The following is a 22,778-nucleotide window of genomic DNA, read 5'->3' as shown; positions in this document are numbered from 1 at the left end:
CATTAGGAGCATGACTGACTTGAAGCTGCACTGCACAGACCAATCTGTGTGGAAAGTATGGAAACAGGAAAACAAAGCCAATACTTGGATATTTTAGGCAATATAGAAATCCTGACCAGGATGTTTCCATAAAAAAGAACACATACTGTACAGTATGGTCACCCTGTTTTAGTATCTCAATGGAAGTGTGTACTTTTCACCTTTTCATATAAGTACACAATTTTGGATGCTGCCTTTGTGATATTATCTGAACTTTGTTATTATGACCATTAATGTCTTTTAAATTATATGTTACATAAAATAGCATATAACAGTATGGTTTTATAGTTTACATTTGGCTGCTGCTCAGCATGCTAGCTTAGGCTACCATTAACATAACATAGCATGTTATCTTAGCCTATACCCTGCACATATGAATCCTGGGAAACTCATTCCTCTAAGCATCCATTTTTACAACATGTCATGCATTGAAGTCTGAAACATAATATTAAAGTAGTGCAAACAAAACAACTGTATTGTGAACAGTAAACCCAAATTACTACATCTGAATTCAAAAAGATATCACCTGTTTATAGTCGAGTGATTAACTCTGTTCACTACAGACTTGCTTTTCGCTCACTGATCTCTATACTGTAGACTATAATATCTATATTATAGATCAGTGTTTTCACAGTATTTCAAATAGGCATGCCATTTTAACGTCTATCATCTAGATTTATGAGTTTCCCATTTGTAAATACAACTCTACTTTATGGTTCAAATACTCTAAGGGCACAATAATCACAGCAATACAGTTGCTGTTGATCAGGTTTTTTTTAATGGCTACAAATCAACAGGAAAAAAAAGCTGGTTTTAATGCTTGTAGTTTTAGTGAATGTAATATCAGCGCTTGAGTTGGAACATTTTAAAAGTTCAGAGTCAGTCACCTTCAGAAATCCTTACACAAAAAGGCTTTGAAATGATTGGAGTTCATAATACAAGCCACGTGTTACTGCGTTGAACTAAGCCCTTTGTGTTTTTTCATCACTGTTCTCACAGATCGTACGTCCAATCATAACTTTTCCAGTGTGCCAAAAAACAATGGCTTTCAGATGGGCTCCTGTCTGGTAGGAGAGACAGAGTGTGAGTCTATATCTAGTGTACACACTCTATAATAGGATTGTGACCCTGGCTGAAGAGGCAATTAGAGGACAAATGCAGTGTCTTTCTCGTTCTTTGGTTCTCTCTCTCTTTCAGTCACTGATTCTCTCAATCTCAGTGTGTTCGGACTGTTGCAGCCTGCAGCTGTTCCCCTTGTTTTCTTTGGGTATAATGAGGCAGTGCCGGTGCTGCAGGTTCTCATGATCTAATAGTTGGAGCGTTCAGACTGAGTTCACTCACTCACTGCTGTTTTTTGAGAGGAGACCACAGATATTTCCTTTGAATGTCTGCTCTCATGTCCTCAGCTGCTTTCCCTTCATGAACTTTGGCGATTGTTGAGGGTCGTGAGAATTTAAACCAGCAAAAAATAAAGAAGGTCAAATACTCTACACTAACTGAATGGAGGTGATAAACAAAATATCTATTTTAAGTAACTACATTACCAGTTAAAAGTTTGACCACACCTACTCTTTCTATGTAGTTATAATTTACAACTTACAATAGTAAATTCATCAAACTTTGAAATAACTAGAAATGAAGCATTTTTAAGCACCAATCAACCCACACAATTTTTTCCCCAGGAGAATCATATGGGAATCATATCGCAATTTTTACACATTTCCCATAACTATCATTAGTTAACTATGGTTGTTTGTTTCATAGAACTCTATTGGTTAACAACGGAACTTGCGACAATAGTTGCTTTTGGGGAATGCACTCCAGAGCAATCCCTTCAACAAGCCTCATTTGTATTAAGGAAGTCTTCCGTAGCACTGCACAGGACTTGTTAGAGCAAGAATTTTGTTTTTGACCACAAAATCAACAATGTCACCAAAGAAGTGTGTTCTTAGTTGTGAGGGAAAGATTATCTTTCTCCAGCTTCCCAGAGAACACAGCATTATGGGAATGATGTCGATATCACAGCTTTCAGACAATCACTAGTATGGATGTAATGATTCACTCAACTCACGATTCAATTTCATGATTTTGATTTCATGATTCGATTCACAATGTTTAGAAAAAATAAAAATAAAAATATAAATTAAATGTCTTATTTTAGTATTGCTTGGACAAAAGGCTGCATGTTTCTTTGTGAAATTTAAATATAACACTATAATAATATACTAATATAGCACTAGCATATTATTGCTCTTTTGTTGGTTTTGATTGCTTCTATTGTACTCATTTGAAAATCGTTTTGGATAAAAGCGTCTGCTGTATAACAAAATTAAAACATGTAAATGTAAATAGCAAAACTTAATTGAAATTTTAAATCAAGCTCCAAATCAAATAAATAACACAAATAAAATAAATCTCTTCACATAAACAAAATAAGGTTTTGTCTGCAACCACTGCATTTTCTATCATGCTGAATCATGATCCAAACAATGCTGCATACATGCAACAGGAGCAGTTTTAAATCTAAATTAGATTGTATAATTTCGAAATTTGAAGCAAAAACAGAATGGTTCAACTTCAGATTTGTAAGAAATATCTGCATGAAACAGAAACAGTAAGTTCTCCTCATACAAACATTCATATAAACTCCTACCCCTAATTTAGTCACGATTTTTTTTAGCATCTCAACCGATTTGAATCGTCACACATTTGAATAGATTTTCAACATCGTTACATCCCTAATCTCAACGCAAAAGTATAATGTGCTTTTGACTCTTTCTCTCCTAAAATTTAAAATATACATTAAATTTAAATGAATTATATAAAAAAAGTAAAAACATCTTGTTTAAAATATATTCAATATTATAGCATTAGAAAATTGATTGAATGGATATCATTTTAATTAATAAAGTTTATAAAGTCATATGGCTGGGACTAGAAGAAATCGGGTGGTTTGAAACTGTTCTAGTTATAGCAAATGAGATGAAGCAAGCAGAACTGTAACTCATCATGAAGAATAAATATGCATTGAATTACCTCTGATCACCATAGACACACACCCTAATATGCTGGGAAAGAAATATCCCATGTCTATTAATTCTCCAGCGTAATTGAGTGGACTCTATGATGGCAATGTACTCCTCACTTAACTCAGACAAATAGAAATTCATTTTAGATTATAGAATGAATGTTGTGTTTTTTCATTCTTTCAGTCTGTTCCCAAAGTTACAAAATCTAAAAACGCTAGCAGGTTAATGTTTCTATTTTACACCGTTGTTTAACTTCATGTTAACTTATACTTGCAATGATATAAATATTTATATAGAAATTACAATGAACCTACATTAATAAATTTGCTGCAAGATAATCCATGACCTAATGTTTATGGATTTAACGATATTGTATAGTGTTACATGTAATATTAAAATATATAAAGCTCACAGTCGATTGAAATGGACAGTATCACATTTGTGTGAGGTTTTATAACACATACTGTGTGGAGGTTTAACAAGATGCGTTTAACCTCTCTCCCCTTCCTCTATAATGGAGGGTTCATTTACTTCAAAGTGACCTCAGCCGCTGTAAAAATATGATGTATTTTCCTGTTCGAGGTTGAGACTTTGGTACTGAGTTTAGTCTGTATTTTCAAGATAATGGTTTTCAAATTTCACAGCGGCCAAACTGATATTCATGCACATGCATAGTCAAATATAGGATTGATGAAGATTATGGGACAGAGGAAGTCTTTTGCCTTTGTGGGGGGTTCAGTGTGGACAGTCTTGTCTAAACGTCCAGACACTCCCTGTGCTGTCAGTGGCACACAAACCACAACAGCTCTCCCTGACGGCATCATCCGCTCTCCCCTCCCTTAAATTGCAAGCTTTTCCTGCCTGTCATGAAAAACAGTATGGATGCAGTCTAGACGTTCTCTAGTTAGAGCATATGTCAAATAAGGAAACCTGTGCCTGAGCTAAAGTGAGGTGGACATTACTGAATGCTGCTCAAATGGAAGAAAAGGAGACAATCTCAGCCAGATGTTATGAAAAGTGCTTTGTGATAGAAGTGAATATGAAGGTAAACAACGCACCTCCAAAGTCAGTGGGGGCTGTGTTATCTGTAAGCTCTGATGAGACACTGTGGGTGGGCTCTTCATGACTTATTCAAAGCTGTTTGATGTTAAGAACATTATCTTAATTCAAACTTGAGGAGGTTTATAATACCTGGAGAGAGCAATAGGTTAGCTTTTTGATAATTGCCATATATATATATATATATATATATATATATATATATATATATATATATATATATATATATATAATAAATTCATTTAAAAGTAATAAAATAATTATCAAAATATTTTAATTTACTTCATAAAAAATATACATAACTAAATAATAATTACAAAAACACAAAACATTTTGTAAATAATTGTACACTATACCATTCAAAAGTTTTTTTTAAGACATTAATAGTTTTATGCAGCAATGTTGCATTTAGTCTGCAAAGCCATTAAAGGGTTAGTTCACCAAAAAATGAAAAATAGCCCATATTTTACTCACCCTCAGAGCATCCTAGGTGTATATGACTTTCTTCTTTCAGACGAATCCAATTGGAGTTACATAAAAATGATTGTGTCTCTTGCAAGCATTAAAATTTGAGTAGGCAGGTGATTTTGTTCAACAGTCCAAAAGTAGTCAAATAAAGAGAAATGCCTTCCGCTTTGCAGCAGTATATGACTGGAACATACTACAAAATACCCTGAAACTTACATCTCTGATACAAATCTCCACCTTTAAGCAGAACCTCCAAAATTACATAGTTGACTCTTGTTCCTGTTGACAATCATGAATCATATTTATACACACATACTTAAGCACTTTACTGTTTTTCCTTTTTTCTTTATTGTCTATCTTTTTTTAATTCAATTACTTGTTCTATGTGTCATGTGTTTGACTATGTACAGTTGTACAGTATGTTCCTATTAATTCCTGTAGCCTCTTGGCCAAGTCATGTTTGTGAATGAGAAGTGGTTCTCAAACAGTATACCTGGATAAATAAAAAAGTAATAAACAGGAGGCCTTTATTCACCCTCTGGAGTTGTGTTAGGCACGTTTTATTACGGATGCACTTCATTTGACGTCTTCTGGATTGTTGAACAGAAACACCCATGTACTCCCACTCTAACTAAAAAGTTGTCTTAAATTGTAATATTCACAGTTTTACCGTTTTTCTTTTTTAAAATGCAAACTTGATGATCATTAAAAGCTTTACAGGTCCATGCTAACCAGCGAAGCCTTGACCGCCAGGCACTTCCAATACTGTCCTCTTATGTCATATTCTCTACAGACAATCCTGTCCATCCCACTGTGTTTAGACATACAGGAAACGTCTGTGCAAAGACCTTGGCATTTCAAGTACATCATTTTATCAGACTGGTCTATTTCTAACTGCAAACTCTGCCCACATCATCAGATTCTGTCTCTCACACAGTTGCCTAGAAGTTATTTTTATGTATATTTTGACTGCTAGAATATACCCTTCCATCAGTGAGGCACTCAGCTGTGTAAAGTTACATGCTATTTTGTCCATGTGGTTCCTGGAATGTCTTTCCATGTCTGCTCACTCAGTTACATGTCCACTTCAGTCCAGCTCAAGCTTTACTGCACAAACCACATGGAAACATTCTTCTAAACAAATAAAAAAAAAAAAATGGCAGCAATGACATGAGGGGCCTCTTTTGTAAAAAACGTGCATAGGCCACACAGATTTGATCTTGGAGTGTGTGTTCGCTAAAATGCATGTCAACGTTCAAATGTATAAAAATGGTCTATGATGTGGAAAAGTGTTTCGCACCACGTCAGGGTCTAGGCAGACGTATGCACTTTTCAACATCGGAGTTCTGCAGGTATTTAGAATATTTGGAAATCTAAGAAATTCTTGTCACATTCTTAAATAAAGGATATTGATGTTGGATGGTGCTCTATTAAATGTTAATGACATTAATTAGGTGGCATTTACAAGCGGCGATCTGAAACCTTTCAACTGCGCACAACTCATGAAAATGTATGATTTATACATAAATTGTAATACAATTTTTAATTTTTAAATTTCATTGTCTGAATCACACGAACGGACATTTGAGAAAAGATTGTAAGATCAAATATTGGACAATTTCTATGTAACATTTTATAAAAGCGGACCAACATTTCTCCAGTGTGACATTGTTGAACTTGGTCACATGATCAATGTAATACCGAAGTCACAGATGTAATATCAGCACTAATTCAATGCACTTATTCCTCTCATCTTTGTAAAATGTTCCTAGACAGTTCCTCTTTAAGGGTTCAAAGAGAGCCTTTAAGGCCAAAAGAAATAAAAAGAAAGACATTGTCATGGTTCACATTTGCATTTAACTTCTTACCTAGATTGTCACTTATGCTAAAAATATAAATTCTAATTAATTTTTTTTATAAAATAAAAAATGTGTGTGTACATTTTCACTCAGAAATTGCTAGTAAATTTAACAAATAAGTAAAGAGAATCTGCAAGCAACATTGAATTAAATGTGAAAATCTTAAGTATACAGACTGAAATAGTCTTTTTTTTTTTTTAAATCTCATTTTTGTACCCATTGCAGGCTATAAATGAGGTGTTAGCTAAAACTGTGAAGAGATCACTTGTTGGTTTGAATAGAGGACTTCTGTGTCAGCTTAAACGCTCTAATGTTAAAGTGAGAAGTAAAAGGATATTGTGATGAAAACTAAACATTTCAAAGGATGTAAAAGCCAGTTTCTCAGTTAATTAGCCTGGACTGTCCTCCAGACTGCGCGAGGCGTTGAGGAGTGTGTGAGAAAGAACTTTGAGGGTGTGAGGGGACAAACGAGCCACTAAATGAGGACTGATGAAAGCAGTGTGAATTATTCATCATATTATGGGACAAAGTGTGAGATGATTGGCTCCAGTCTCTTCGCACTCACAGCCAGCTGCTCATGCTGCACATCTACACTCTGAACACATGGGCTCAAACTTCAGACTAAACTAAACCGAACACATGCAAACACAAACTTACGTAATAGTTCTCTCTCATTTGCTTGCATCTGTGTGATATGCAAATCGGTGGACAAAACAGGATCTACAAGAAAGTCTCTGAATCTGTTTTGTTTGGCAGACTTAAAGAAGTGGATGGAAGGAATATTTAAGTTTCAATGCAAGTTAAGCTTAATCTACAGCATTTGTTTTCATGATGCAGATTAACTATATATATATATATATTGATTTGTTTTGACTTGCTCTTGTTTTCAAGGTTAAATTTTTTATTAAACATTTATAAAGAGCACTTCCAAAATGTTTCTGTCAAAAATTTCACAGTATTTGATTTGCAGTGCACAAAACGTCTGAAATGTTTAATTTATATTTATTTATTTAGACTTATCACAGATGGGTCCTATTAACTTCCAATGGGAAGGCCTTACTGTAACCTTGAAAATATAAAAATATTACATGAAAAATAAAATTAAAATGTGGTAGCTTTATTTTAGTGTGGAAATATTAGTTTAACCTTTTTTTAATGATATACCTGGTAGCCATGAGAATTAAACAACTGTAAAAAAAGTATTTAATAATAATAATAAAAAAAAAATACAGAGCAAAATACTTATTTTGTGCTTAAAATAAGCTTCACATTTTTGCTTTTAAATGCTCAAAATGATACTCTATTGTACCTCACTTTAACCTCAAAAACGAGATAAAATACTTTTTTTTTTTTGTAGTAACCAACATTACTTCTTCCAAACAAATGCTATTGACTGAGCATAACAGCAATTCAGGATACAGAACCTAGGATGTTCCTTTTAAGTCAGGCTCAAACCTAGAGAGAAAAACAGCCGGGGTTATTAATTTCACATGTACCAGGAGATCACGTCATAACAGGGTCAACTGGTTTGGAAGATGTAATGTAGATGGGCAGTCTGGCCTTTCTGTGACGCTAATGAGAATTGTTATGTAATTGAGAAATGTACCAAACTCAAATAGTATATCATGTGATATGTAATCATGTGATTTGCATTAGTTTGTACCATTCAATGTTGTGCATATTATAAACAGAAAAACCCAAGTCTATTTTTACAAAGCTTAAAGAATCAGCATAATGCACGGCAAGTGCAAAAGGGTAAATAAGTGCACAATTCTGCTGCTTTATTCCGCTGTTCTCTTTCTAAACTGTCATCAGCTCTAGTCATCAGAGCCGTGTTGACAGGCGCTGCTCGTAAGTCTGTGTTCTGACCCTGGGAACTGTTTTCACAGTTGGGGGTTGGGAGAACAGCATTGCTTTACAAGAGCTGGAATAGGGACTGGTTCTCCTCCAAACTCTGATTCATGGCCACCCTCACACCTGACCAGCTGTGTCTGGCCTCAGTCCACATCATCAGCCCACCTCTGACCCAGTGCACAGAGACTGACCGGAACAAGTACTCAATCCTTGCAGATATTGTGTATCAAAGCGAAAGTATCCTAGTGTATTGTTATTTTAGTATAGGCCTATATAGTATACTAAAGAGTCTTTGTTAATATTTTGAGCAGCTTTTTATATTTTCAGTTTTTTTTTTTTTTTTACTTTAATTTAATTTTAGTATTTCTACTTGTTTCAATTGCATGTTTTTTTTTAATCTAATATGTAGCTGTATTTTATTTCAGCTTTGTTTTAATTACCGGTACCAAATTTTTTTAATCATTTGAGGTTTAGCAATAACAAAACAGGCAGAGTTTAAAATATGAGAAAAGTGTTTCATAATCGGTCTGACGATATTTCAGTGCGCATCATAGCAGTTATGCTCAATAAAAGGTTTTCAGACCGAGATTCTGGATTGCTTTCTCCTATTTTAACCTCTGTCCACATATTGTGGTTGAAATTGAGTAAAGGGTGCTTTTGAGAATTGTCTTTATTATGTTTTTGCTATTGTATCATAAATTGAGCATCTATTGTGATTTCTCTGTCATCTGAATTTTTTTTTTATTAATTTAGTTTTACTTTATATCCGTTATTAATTACGTTTGGGAGTCCTAGAGCAAATAAGGTAAAATTAAATGCATATAAGACGATGAAAATGTTTTTTTGTTTGTTTTTTTTGACCTTGCAAGAATGTCAACCTGTTGTTGTGGACTCCCAAAACCAAAATATTAACCTTTCATAATCCATAATAGGGGCACTTTAATTACTGAAATGAGGTTTTGAATGATGTAAGCTATATGTTGCCTTCTGAATGTGTGGTAGTTAATTGATAAAACACATCCATAGCATTTCAAGTTTTGTAATAACCACATACAGCCACTAGACCACACAAAGACCACAGGCATTGATGTATAAAACTCATTTAGCTATTTAAATCGAAAAGTAGACAATCAGACAAACATGTTCAATGAAATATCACACTCAAGTTTATTTGTTTCAGATTTTCTGGGCAGTATGTACAAAACAGCAGTATTTACATTGATGATTGCACAGGAAAAGGTCACAGAAGCAGCAGCTAAAAGAAAAGTATAACAACGTCTAAAAATTCATACCCTGTCATCAGCATGGATTTTGTGCTGCATGTTTTGTTCTCCAGACAAATTCGACTTCTAAACAGGAACAGCAATCACAGTTATGTACATGGACACTGCAAATAAATGGTGCTAGAATCATGATTCACCACAAGGGGGCACAGAAGCCCTGCGCAGCGCAAACAAAAGCAGACTAAAAATAATATTTCCAACATATTTGAGCATTTTTATTGATACACAACTGACGCCAGGACCTCTAGAGGTTGTAGTTATGGTGTTAGTAATTCTCGCTAGTTGTGATGATGTACAGCCTTTTAGTCTGGTATGAAACAGAATAATAATAATAATAATAATTTTATTTGCTTTTCTAATGCAACATCTTACAATGGCTGTGTCCAAAACCTCAAGCAGCTGCCTAATCAGTCTAAAAATTCACAGGCACAACGAAACTGCTTTCAGACAGACACGATTATTTTTATATTTTTCAAATAAGTCTCAAGCTCACCGAGGCTACATTTATTTGACAACAATATACTGCAAAAACAGTAATAATGTTAAAAATGATTGCAATTTAAAATAACTGTTTTCTATTTCAGTATTTTTACTGTGATGGCAAAAGCTGGATTTTCAGCAGCCATAAGCTACTCAAGTCTACTGTACGGTGTCACATGATCCTGCAAAACATTTTTTTTTTTTCAGGTTTCGGACACAGCCAATGTTTGAGTGTGTGATCAGGAAGGATCAATTGTGGGAAATATATCAAACAAACATGGATCAGCTATGAGAACTACATAACATTTTAATAGTGTAGGACAAGATGGTATAAAGGCAATTTAAATGGAAGCCAGTAAGGCCAATTGTTTGTCATAAATACATTACAAAAAAAATTTGGCTAATCTTTCCCCTTCATATATTTTGACACTTAAGAGTAAGGCAACCCCAAACCACTGTGCCATATTTAAGCTCCAATCAATGCTTTTTGCCTTTAACAGAACGAGCAAAAAATCACACTGACTGATTTTTGGCATTAATGATTGATTTATAGATTAGCAACAGCACATTTGTTTTAACTCAAAAGTCCTGTCTAGATTGAGTGTGTAAAAGAGGACTGTCACCTTGACACACAGTTTAGACATCAAGCGATCTGACAAAAAAAGAAGAGCCTGTTAACAAAAGGAAAGTATCTCCACTAGGGATTTTTAAACAGTTACCTTTATGAAAAACAAAGAGAAGTGTCATCATAAGGAATTAAACTCAAAACCCAAGACATTTATCATGGACTGCTTATGTTGCAAATAATCGACATGTCCAACTGGTGAAACAAAGCTGAGCATAAACCATGACTTACAGTTAGTCCTGCTTGGTTAGATGGTCAGGAAACGAAGCTGAATTAGTATGTTAACTCACTAGTGTTGTAACACTGACATGGATGCACATATCTTCTGTTTGAGGGTAAGATAAGGCATTCAGAGGGAATATATTATTATATACACACTTCACGAAACTGTCATGTTTTGATGCTAATCAAATATTTTCTTTGAGCTGTACTCGTTAAAATACCGCATTTCTCCATGCACAATGTCAGATAAATACATTATTTAAAAGTAACGGGACCCTCCAGTTTCTGACAAATTCTCACCAATAAATATGAGCTACACTATTAAGGGTGTATCGGTACACGTATTCATACCAAATGTTTTCAGTACGGGTCTTTCAGTTCAGTACACATACCAGTCAAATACAGCATTGTTTTAACCACTGCACAAGTTAAATTTCATTGGGAACGTCCAGTTCCAGTTGAAACAAAGTCTCATCTTTAAAAGTTTTTACAAAAACAAAAACAAAAACAACATTTTGATGATTTTGCCTGACAGATCGCTGTATAAATGTCTCTGTTCAAATGGCAGCTCTTTACTACTAGCTTTAACACAAAATAAACAGCCAAAGTCAGAGCAAACAAAGTTACAACAAAGTTAGAGAAATGAAATCTAAAGAAGAGCATTTCGTGAAATGTTAAAATAAATATTAATTCAATTTAAGTTTGGGCTCTGTAGTTAATTGTAACCTTATAGTAAAGTCAAAGTAGTTTAGAGCATAAGATGAGGCAGATTTTAATCCCTATTAATTGTAAGTATAATGTAATCTATTTAAAGAACGATTTGTTCAGTAAACCACTAAAAACCACTATAAAATTTTCACTAAAAATTATGTTTCGTTTTTTCCTGCTGCTGTACCAAAACCATACTGAAATGTGACATCTAAAACATGGTACGTACCGAACAGTCATGTTTGTGTACCATTACACCCCTAATATACAGTATATGTATACTATATATATATATATATATATATATATATATATATGTATATATATATATATATATATATATATATATACACATACATACATACATACACACACACTGTAGATAAAAAAGCTAGGGATGCACAGTATACAGTATCAGTACCCTATCAGCTATTGGGTAATATTAGAAATGTTTTAATTCTTTAGTACTGGCCGATATTGGATATATAATTGTTTGTGCTTTTTTAAATGACTCTATATATTAATTTCATTTATTTCCTTTCCAGGATCTAATGCTCAAAAACTAAAAAAAAAAAAACACACACACAAAAAATGTTAAATGCTATATGTAATTTTTAACAAATTTCAAAATAAATATCAATTTTCATACTGTATATTATAATGCTGTGATACCTTAATTCACTTGTAGCATTTAAAAAAGTTATTTTGTTATTTCTTTACAATATATTGGTCACAAACAAAATTATTAGCAGCTTATCGGTAATGCTCTATTTTTTTTATATCGGTGCATCCCTAATGCATTTTAACTGAACTCAACTGTTGATAAACAAGATCTTTTTTTTCTTTGATCTTTTGAATGATGTTACTTTTAAATAATGTATTGCACAGCTACAATGTACATCAGATCAAGGGTTTTCACACCTTAATTCTAAACGACTTTCTGAGCGAATTTGAGACATGGTTTGGTCTCTATGGCCCTGTCCTAAACAGCGCATATGATGTGTACTGTACTTGCAGTGAAGTCCCCGAGACCGTAGTGCTTCCCATTTGTCATTTGAGGTTTCAGAAGAATGCTCTATCCCTGTTGCAGAGTCCACCATTTGGAACAAGGTTAAAAAGCTTTCATCACGCAAGCAGATAAAATGTTTTTAGGATGCAAACTTCACAGAACTGAATTTCAGCACAGTGTTAGGACCTCAAATAACCTGCTAGTTTAGCCACTCACCGGCACAGTGGCGTGTCAGTAGATGCTGCTACAGAGGAGCTTCTCATCCATTTACCGATGTACTCAAGGGGAGCGGGCCAATGCACAGTCTCTGGCTGCCTGTAGCCAACTCCTTCCTGTTTCTGGTCAAGTCTGCAGGGGAAGAGAGTGTCCTGATGGAGGTATGGTCACATGATTGTGGTTCTGGGGCATGTACATGTTGTCACTTCTGCAGCCAACTGTGATCGTCATCCTCTTCTTCATCAAGTAACGCCTTTTCTCTCTAAGGTGTTTCTAACGGAATTGCTGTTTGGACAATAAGGTTAAGAACAATAATCAGGTCACTGACACTGCATTAGCATGAAAAACAAATTACTAATTACATATATTATCAATGAAAATTTTGCATTTTGTATGTCTTTTATGTTCACCAAGGCTGCATTCATTTGGTCAAAATACAGTAATATTGTGAAATATCATTAGAATTACAACAGTTTCTATTTGAATATATTTAAAAATGCAATTTAATGCTGTGTTGGCAAACTCCATTCTTCAATGTCACACGATCCTTCAGAAATCCTTTAAATATGCTGATTGGGTGCTCAAGAAATGCTATCAATGTTGAATAATAATACTGCTTAATATTTATGTGGTCGATACATTTTTAATAGAACATCTAAGCATTACTTTTAAATCTTTTGGAACATTATAAATGTCTTCACTTCACTTTTGATCAATTTACGGCATCATTGCTGAATAAAAGTATAACATTCTTTGAAAAAAATAAAAAAAATAAAAGCTGACTTACAAAAACATTACTGGCTGCCGAGCAAAACACAATACATTTGAAATGTTCAGATACTGAGACAGAGGTTGCTTTTACCAAAAATTATCCATTATTTCTGGCAAATTATGGAAACACCAACAAAATCTCAAAATTTTTTCCATCATTTAAATATATATATATATATATATATATATATATATATATATATATAGAAAACTTCTTTTGTAATGTTTTCTATCATTCAGCCTTAAAAACGAGCATGCTTCATATGCAAAGGATCCAAAATATGTACCACTTCAATGCACTTGTCATACAGTTGCAGACCTTATTAAGAGTCTCTTAATATTTAATATAGGGCTATACAAAAGACTAGTTTATGAGTTTACATCTTAAGCTGATGAAAGAAAATGAATTCAGTCATGATACAGTATATCTTACCTGTTGATGGACGTCCATGGGGCAGTCAATCTGGAGGGGCTAGCAGTTCTGCACAGATGCACACACAGTAACAGAGTTACAACAGACAGAAATAAAGGGCGGCAGAGTGCACACACTCACCCAATAACTGTGCACACTGGGTGTATAATATATACACTTCTGTTAACAAGTTTGCATTCTATAAGATTTTGTAATATTTTTTGAAAATTCCAATTGCTGTATCTTTACACTAAAGCAAATACTATTTAATTCTCTATGTTTAGACTAGGCTAGTAAGACTCACAGATGTGGACTTGTGGTCATGCGGTCGCTCAAGTTTGATGCGGATGTCTGTACGGTTCTGCTCCTGGTTCTTTCCACCATCTGTTTTCCCGGCTGGAAACATAAGAACATTTATTTAATAGATAAACACACAGACATAAGATACACTACTACACAAAGATACACCAAAGATGTTTTATTTTTTATAAATGTGTTAAAGAGTGTGTGACTTAAATTATTTTCCCCAAGTGTGTTTCTCTCACCAGGAGAGCTCCCCCTGCTGGTTGTACTGGCAGTGCTCATGTTGTCCTCCAGCCATGTGCTGTATGTGAACGAGTCTCGTTTTTGAGGAGTATCTGCTGACGACAGACTCTCCTGAATGGGACAAATACAACAAATTGTTCTAGCAGAGAAACTGACAAAATATATGGAGTCTGTCTTAGTGTTTTTTTTTTTAAATACTAGTCTCGCTGTGAACATGTTTGTGACAGTTTGCATGCAATGACTGGGTAGTTTCTAGAGATGTTCATTAGTTGAATGTGTTGATGATAAATGTGCTTTTCTCACCATGCCGGTGTCATAGTCCTCTGTGGCCTCGGTTTCATTGTCCTCTACCACACTAGCAAAGCTGCTGGCATTAGAGGAGGAGCGGGACAGGTCAAGAGCCTCAGGAATGGAGGGAGCCTGGTAGTACATGCTTGAGCTACACACACACACACACACACACACACAAAACACATTCGTAATGCCTTTAGCTGTGACAAACAAGAAGCTCCCATAGTTATTGTTGTCAGATCCCTTGCATCCACCAAAACACACAAGCCAGGGTTCAGTAGGAAACCCTATGAAGCACCAAATATGAAAAAAAACTGACAATGTTCAGCAGTGAACTTTTTTTTTTCCCAGCAAATTTAATTCTCAGTCATTACATGTCATTTTCACCACATCTCAAATTAAGGAAGTGGTGGTATTTTCTATAGAGATTTTATACACACACAAACACTGCTTTGCAAGATCACTCACTGCATGTAAGATTTTTGGAACATAACCAGTCCATCAGTACTGGCAGTTTAAATTTTCGAAAATAAATCACTGTGTTTACACCATTCTAACACAACGTGTGAAATATTAAAATGAAATATGAAATGTTCTGTCTATATAAATATATCAATATTATAATAATTTATATTTTATCATGCTTTTTCGTAGATTAATATTTGGGTTTGGGACAAAAGGAAAACAATATAATCTACACATACACTACAAATACATTTGAAAATAAGCAAAAATAAATAAAGCTATTGTAGAAAGCTTAAAAAACAATTTAAACAAATTTTTTTACACAAAACATTGAAATCAACCCTTGAGACTTAAAAGCACATGGTTTAAGGCTCGCTGAAATATGTGAACAAATCAAATCAATCAGCACTCCGTAATGCTTTTCACTTCACCTGTTCTTGGTGATGAGGACTTCAGGAGAGCTCTGGTTGGAGGAGTTTTCAGACTTGGGATCCTGGGAGGCGTGGCCACTGTCAGGAGTCTTCTGTGTGCTGGGGAAGCACTCTCTACTGCCACACACACACACACACACAGTCTCACCATCAGAGGGCAGTATAAGCATTGTGTTTGAAACTCTAGGTCAAAGGTGAGGTGACAGAACCCAAGCTCAACAGCAGTCTACTCTGAGTTAGGTTAGGTTAGATACAACAGTGCATGCTGATTCACATCACTATACTGAAACACATGAATTTGGAGCAACATCATTCAAAGGGCCTGTAAGTACTACAGCACATATGACAAAAGGCCAGCTCATGCAAGATCAGTTAAACAGACATTGATTGGCTGAAAAATTAGCAGACCAATCAGTTAGCATGCTGATTTTGCATGTGTGACCAGTTTAATAATGTGGTAAAGGCCATAATTCATAGCATTTCAGATGCATTGCTATGGCCAGGTAAGGAAAGCAGCTACTCTGTGGTTATAGAGGTGTCATTCTATGGTGGCATTTATACTTGGAGGAATCCACGATGAGCCTCCCATTCCTGAGAGTGACGCTGGGTAGAGAGAGACAGAGCACTGTCCTGTCCTCTGACAACAGAGCGGCAATTCTTCACCAAACACATAAACACAAAAAATAGTGTAAAGTTTGTGTAATATTACACTTTATGTTCTGTCTGCAACTCTTTTATTTTATATTAAGTATATTTGCATGTACAGAGCATATAAATGTATGATTTTTGGGATATAACCATTCTGTCAGTACTAACATTGTCAATAACATCTCTCTCAAACTGGTTATTTTTCAAAATAACACTATTTTGATATGTTTTGTAATGTAATTTATTTCTGTGATGGATGGCAAAGCTGAATTTGAGCAGCCATCATCACTCCAGCTTATGATTTGATTTTCTGCTCAAGAGACATTTCTTATTATCAATGTTGAAAGCAGTTGAGCTGCTTAATATTTTTAACTGTGATAATAAAACAACTAAATGAAATGATAATAAAAATTATAATAAATAAGTAAAATAAAACATTTCTGAATCCAAACTTTTGAATTGTAGTGCATGTATGAATTTCACAAAAAAATCTTGCTTCTGAAAGCAGGTTTAAGCACAAGCACAATCTGTGACAATGAAATGTTCATGCTTCACAATTGCAGTTTCTGAAGTTTCCTCCTCCTCTTACCTCTTCTCCTGGACCTCCTGGATGTTTTCGATGCCAATAGCACTGCTACGTCGAGAGCTGAAAGGTCCTGACTTTTTCCTAGTTGGGCTTTTTCCAGGAATGATCAAAGACTGTAGGAGAGAACAGGAAGGTCAGCGAGTCAAGGATTCATAAAGGAACACCTTCACACTGTGATGAAAACTTCTCAAAGGAAACTTGAAGGATAATACATCCTCTATAGGTCAGGTCTATGTTATACCACTTGCAATAGTCTATTATTTCTTATATCTGTGGCATGCTCCAGTCTTTTTTAAGAACAAAAGGCAGTGTTTCGTAGCTTGACTGGCAGGGTGGATGTGAAGTGTGTGCTTGAGAGTTTCGGCCTGAACTGAGAGATGAAAGATGGGAGCAGGATCTCCTGAGCTTCACTGGGCGACTGTGCTCTCGCTGGGGACACTTTGTTCTCTTCAAGTCTGAACGCTGGGATTTTACAGCTACTGCTTTATGACTTCAAATGAAAGGCCTTCAAAAAGGCTTTTATCTAAAATGGCTTCAAAGGCTTCGGAAAGACTCGCTGTTGCCTTTTTCTTTTGTGTTTCTATGCTATTACAGTAGCTCGCGAAGAGTGTACAATTATCAGACCAGGGGATAGAAATACACTGAAGAGTACATACTACACAACAAGAAATGATGTTGGACATTTAAAATGTAGCAGAGCTATGGTTTACATGCAGGAAGTGATGCTGGAAGGGGAGCTATGATGTAATCTGTGACCTTTCACCATTAACATTAAACACTGAAACACTGCTGCTGAACACAGATGTACGTAGATGTACACGGGTCATTTAAAAGAACTGTGATGGAGGATATAAAAGTATGCAATATGACTCTAACTGAACAGTGCTTACTGTCAAAGTGGCTTATATTCAATATGGAATATGGCCTGTTTAGTAAGACTGGATAGTATGGCATGAATAAAATGATGGATGCAAAATATATATGCTTCATATCAGTTATTTAATTGTGCATGCCCATTTCCTCTTTCATCGTATAAAGCTAATTTAAAGTTCATCTTTGCAAAATACTAATAATTTATGAATTAATAAAAACTTAACACTTTAAATGTAATACTTGGCTAAATGAATCTCAAAATCTCAAAATGAATTTCCATTTTTCATTCAGCACATTATAATTCTGTGGTGCCTAAATTCACTTTAGCTTTTAAAATGACTGATTTTAGTTTAATTTTATTTTTATTTGGTGTACATTTTATTATTGGAAAAAAAAAAAGAAATAATAAATACAATAAAAAAAAATTAAATACAATGAAAAAATCAAATAAAACAGAAATTAGACTCTTAGATGTAGACTAGCAGAAGTATTCAGGGTAAAATGCCATATTTAATGAAATCAATTAAAACATTGCTGTGAAGAATAGACCAATGCTAGATTTATTTTTATATTTCATGTATGTTTTAGTAATTTTGTTGTTTTGTCTTTTTATTAGCTTTTGTTTTAAATGTGTAGACAGCTTTTTTTTATATAAATTTTTAGTTTAGTTTTAGATATTTTATTATATCAGTTTTTTTTATTAACTAAACTACATTCTTATTTATTTATTTTTATTAATTACACTGGTGGCAATCATTCTGTTAACAGAACATTCAAAATAGGTGTATTTCCAAACAATTGTCCACTTTTTAAAAATGTCATTTTTTTTAAGTAAAACTTAAAGAAAGTTTTACTTAAAGGAAATATTATTTTATGATCAGTGCATTGAAAAAAGGACTTTAACTGACTGTAACTGCAGCTGTATGTTGTAAAAGTCATGCGGTGAGAACAAATGATGCATATGAGAGAGGAGTGAGAGTTATACATGAACCTCTTCTATGGTTCCTATTCCTATGGCACTGCCACGCCGTCCATATTTACTGGGACTTTTGCCTGGGACAAGCAATGACTGCACAGATCCCACAGAGAAAGAGAGAGAGAACGAGAGAAATCATGAGTCCATGCAGCAGGTTATGTGTTATACAAACAAAATAGCCTACAAACATCTGCTGGAGAGACAGTCATCAAAGCATGAACAGCGAGTAAAAAGCTGTCATGAACACAACAAGGTAGCCACACAAGGAAAAAAGGGCCAGAGGAACCTCAGCAGGTGCAGGGACCTGTGAAGGACAAGAACGCTGAAGTAGGAGCACATAGCACACAATTGGTGACATTGGGACAGTTGACATTTGAACACAGTTTAACAGTAAGTCAGGTTAGTCAGACAAGAAAGTTCATATATCATGACGTTAAATGAACATTTATGCATTATTTTTGAAACTGAACTGGGCCAGGTGTTATGTTAAACTTGTAAAAATGCAAACTATGCATACTCATAATTATCTTACTGTAGGTCATTGGCACTCGACTGGTGGGTCGTGATATTAAAATGGTTTGGCCTATTGAAGCAAATCCATTTTCATATCAGGGTCCCACATAAAAGTGGAAAAATGCTGAAATAACGAAATAAAATACAATTTACAAACCTTTAAATATTACTATCCAGTTTGTTATTTTGCATATTGTTGGACCTAAGCACATTTCAAACTTATTTTACGGATGCTTTTATTTGCAATAAAATAAAATACAACAAAAATGTAAATATTAAAATAAAAAACAGAATTCAGAATCCAGTTTATGTTAATAATATTGCATATCAATGGACCTATGCAAGTTTCAGTGTGATTTTAAATAAGTTTTTATTTACTTTATGTTTCTCATTTTGACTATTGTTGGACCTTTGCAAGTTTCGATGTAAATTTGAATATGTTTTTATTTACTTGTGATGAATAAATACATTTTGGTAAGTGTTGAGTTGTCACTTGATATGCAATGTAATGGGTCCTGCAGCAATACCAGTTGATAACCACTTTCACACACACAGGACCTTAGTGGGGCCCCATCACTGTCTATGGCCTTGTTTGTTCTGACTTAATCACCATAAGGGGATGAATTAATACACCGTTTCTAATTTTCACCAGTAACCTTTGGGATTAAATTCCCAATACCAAAATAATAGTTGTATTAAAATGTATTTTTTTATGCTCCATTGCATAACCTGTGTGAAGGCCATTTGGCTGACATGGCATATGATAGCGCTATAAATAACAGAAGCATTAACTGTGACAGAGGCATGGCTCAGTAACTCTGAAATGTGTTCCAGTGCGAGTCCCTGTGGGGAAAGTGGGATTTCTCTCGACTCATATGAGCGGTGCTCACGAGGGGCGCTGGCATGACTTAGCATGGCGCTAAGTGTGTGACGGTCCCCGGGGCAAGAAGCAGCACCGCTGCGCTTGATGGAGCAAGAGCTAGCTGGCCGGAAGATACTGTTTCTGCACTTAAGCTGTGCAAGAATTATACTTACCAACAAGACACCTGCATATTAAAATCCATTCAACATTCATTGCACACACATAAATACGTAACTCTCCCAGCAGGTTCTTATGCGGTGCTGATGTGTGTCTGATCCTGTGGGGGATGTGGTAAGGTCAAAACATTCACAGCCTTCTTTATACTAACACTGTTGCAGGTCGCCTTGGCCTACTTCAAAATCAGATAGTATTCATTCCTGAGAGACACTGCAAGGAAAATAACACAATAATGTCTCACATGACGCCTTGTAGATCTGACAGCATTTCATTCCCTCGTGAGCAACATGCAGCACATTCCACACTACTTTATGTCATGCACCCCTCAGAGGACCTCATCTTCACCATAATCAAGACACACACCTCCTGTGATTATAATGTGGAAAGCGATTATAATGTGGATTTGAAAAAGTTTAATATAATTATCAAAATAAAATTGCCTGAAAAAATTTGACAGATGTCATGCAACCATCATTATTTTCAAAAAGTTTTTTTTTTCAAGGTAGTACTATTTTTAAAAGAGTATTAAAAATTATATTATCAAAAAAAAACATCAAACTGTCAAAAGAAAACATATTAAAATATATTATATATGCATGCCAAGTTACTTTCATGCACAGGTTTTTTCCCTTCATTTCTATTTTTTAATTCTAAACAATAAAAAAAACTTATTTTTTACTTATTCGCTGGCATGGGGTGGGGGGTTGTTCTGTAAAAATGTGAAAAGCTTAAATAAAATATAAAAAAAAGAAAAGAAAAAAAAGAATAAAGATAATAGATCGAAACTTCATGTCATTTAGCCTTTTAACTGAGGAAATCCTGACTGTAGAGCAGCAAACAGGAGCAAGACCAGTGCATTTAAGTGACCCTTTCAAGAAACGTTCCTGAGGTAAACTGTAAAAGATCCAGTGAATAAGATCAGTGGCTGCAGAGATGACAGACAAAAAGCATGAAGGAAATGAGGAAATATTTTTTAAGGGACTGGTGCATGAGGGAAATTATGAATTAAATCGAAGTTGGTTGATTGATCATGAATTATTTCATCTTCGTTGTGTTGTTTTGTTCTCAGTTTGGCAGCTCAGAGGATCTGTGCATGTGCTTAACTTTCAGTGTAGTCAGGAATTCGTGAAGTATGTGTAACCAGGACTGACTTTTTAGATCAGAGTGGAGGGAAGTGAGGGGACTAACATAGATTGGCCCATTGAAAAGTCAATAGGGCAGGGGGGTTACTTACTATCCCAGGGGGTTTAGGGGTCTCTGGTGAGTGGTGGTTGTTGTTGTTGTGGCTGATACTGCCGCTGTGACTATTGGAGACTGTGTACTTCCTGATATTGTGGCCCATGGTGTCCAGAGACTGGCTCCTGCTGCGGATCACCCGCTATAGCACAGGGAGAGATGAGGAGGACACACGGTGAGCAGCGGCAGGTCAGCGAGGGCCAATGGAGTGGGTCTGAAGCCAAAGAATCAAGTAGCTAAAACAACCCGAGCAACACCTGAGCGAAGAGTGCAGCTTTGTTCGTGAAAGAAAAAAGCAAGTGGGCAGAGGGAAGACAGATGATATGAAGCTAGCAGAGAGTTTGGCTGCTCACGATTGAAGCTCGCAACCAATAGAGAGCAGAACCACCTGAGAGTGTTAATGGATATTGATTAAACATCACCCACTAAAGTGCTGCCTGATTTCACGGGAAAATGCCACAACCACCAATGAGCTGTGTCTACGCTAATGAGTTCATCTATTGACAGCTGCTGCTGAAAACAGTGTGAAATAGTGGTTGCGGAAGCAAATATAATAGATTAAAAGACAGATAATGAAAATGATTTATGAGAAGTCTGATTGATTTTTCATGTCTGGATGACCACAATCAATGCATGAACACCACTGAATACAATCAATTATAAACCAGGCTACCATGCACATACAAACCTTCCCTGTCTGTAGTGAATTATTGCTATGGAAAATTCAGTCTACTTGATAAATAACCTCTATATACTCGTCAGGCATAATGCTGCGCATTACAGAGAAATATTTGTGTCATGTATGATTAATCATGTACTACTGATTAATTTGTAAAGTATTTCAGGAAGCAAAACGCTGTAGAGCATAAGATAAATCTCATGAGTGGATCTATGCTCAACAATGTGCTAATAGGATTTAATTAGTGTTAATTATGGTAATGAGTTATTTAATTTCAGTAGCATCGGTTACATCACTTGGCAGGTGGAGTCATAAAGACATCACTATCTAAATCCCAAGAGAGAAAAATATGCTACTTTTCATAAAGAATAACAGCCGCAAGATAAAAAAATATATATATCAGCTAGGATGGATTTATTTGTTGTGTTTAAGCTTAAGTACTAAAACAACTAAACCTAAAT

The 22,778-nt window shown here is 35.0% G+C and overlaps 1 protein-coding gene and 1 long non-coding RNA gene across 11 annotated transcripts in view; one reads left to right on the top strand and one right to left on the bottom strand.

Moving 5' to 3' along the window:
* Window positions 1–11,982: 11,982 nt before the first annotated feature.
* Window positions 11,983–22,778, bottom strand: part of LOC128011248 (rap1 GTPase-activating protein 1-like) — a 90,960-nt gene continuing 80,164 nt past the window's right edge. For 4 of the 10 annotated variants that reach the window (XM_052593442.1, XM_052593434.1, XM_052593436.1 and 1 more), the window contains 10 exons: window positions 21,637–21,780; window positions 18,866–18,943; window positions 17,005–17,114; window positions 16,329–16,424; window positions 15,768–15,884; window positions 14,884–15,019; window positions 14,580–14,691; window positions 14,339–14,430; window positions 14,056–14,103; window positions 11,983–13,136 (listed from right to left, as the gene is read on the bottom strand). In XM_052593442.1, the coding sequence (XP_052449402.1) occupies window positions 14,095–14,103; window positions 14,339–14,430; window positions 14,580–14,691; window positions 14,884–15,019; window positions 15,768–15,884; window positions 16,329–16,424; window positions 17,005–17,114; window positions 18,866–18,943; window positions 21,637–21,780 (894 nt within the window). In that variant the 3' untranslated portion in view covers window positions 11,983–13,136; window positions 14,056–14,094. The remainder of the gene's footprint in view (window positions 13,137–14,055; window positions 14,104–14,338; window positions 14,431–14,579; window positions 14,692–14,883; window positions 15,020–15,767; window positions 15,885–16,328; window positions 16,425–17,004; window positions 17,115–18,865; window positions 18,944–21,636; window positions 21,781–22,778) is intronic. The other 6 variants (XM_052593435.1, XM_052593438.1, XM_052593439.1 and 3 more) reach the window with 6 other exon arrangements.
* On the top strand, window positions 15,866–17,979 carry LOC128011254 (uncharacterized). The gene is made up of 2 exons (XR_008182515.1): window positions 15,866–16,091; window positions 16,979–17,979. It is a non-coding gene; the product is annotated as an uncharacterized LOC128011254 (long non-coding RNA).

The sequence above is a fragment of the Carassius gibelio genome, chromosome B23, assembly GCF_023724105.1.
Source record: "Carassius gibelio isolate Cgi1373 ecotype wild population from Czech Republic chromosome B23, carGib1.2-hapl.c, whole genome shotgun sequence".
NCBI lineage: Eukaryota > Metazoa > Chordata > Actinopteri > Cypriniformes > Cyprinidae > Carassius > Carassius gibelio.
The sequence above is the reverse complement of the archived record's forward strand: the minus strand, read 5'-3'. Positions and strand labels throughout refer to the sequence as shown.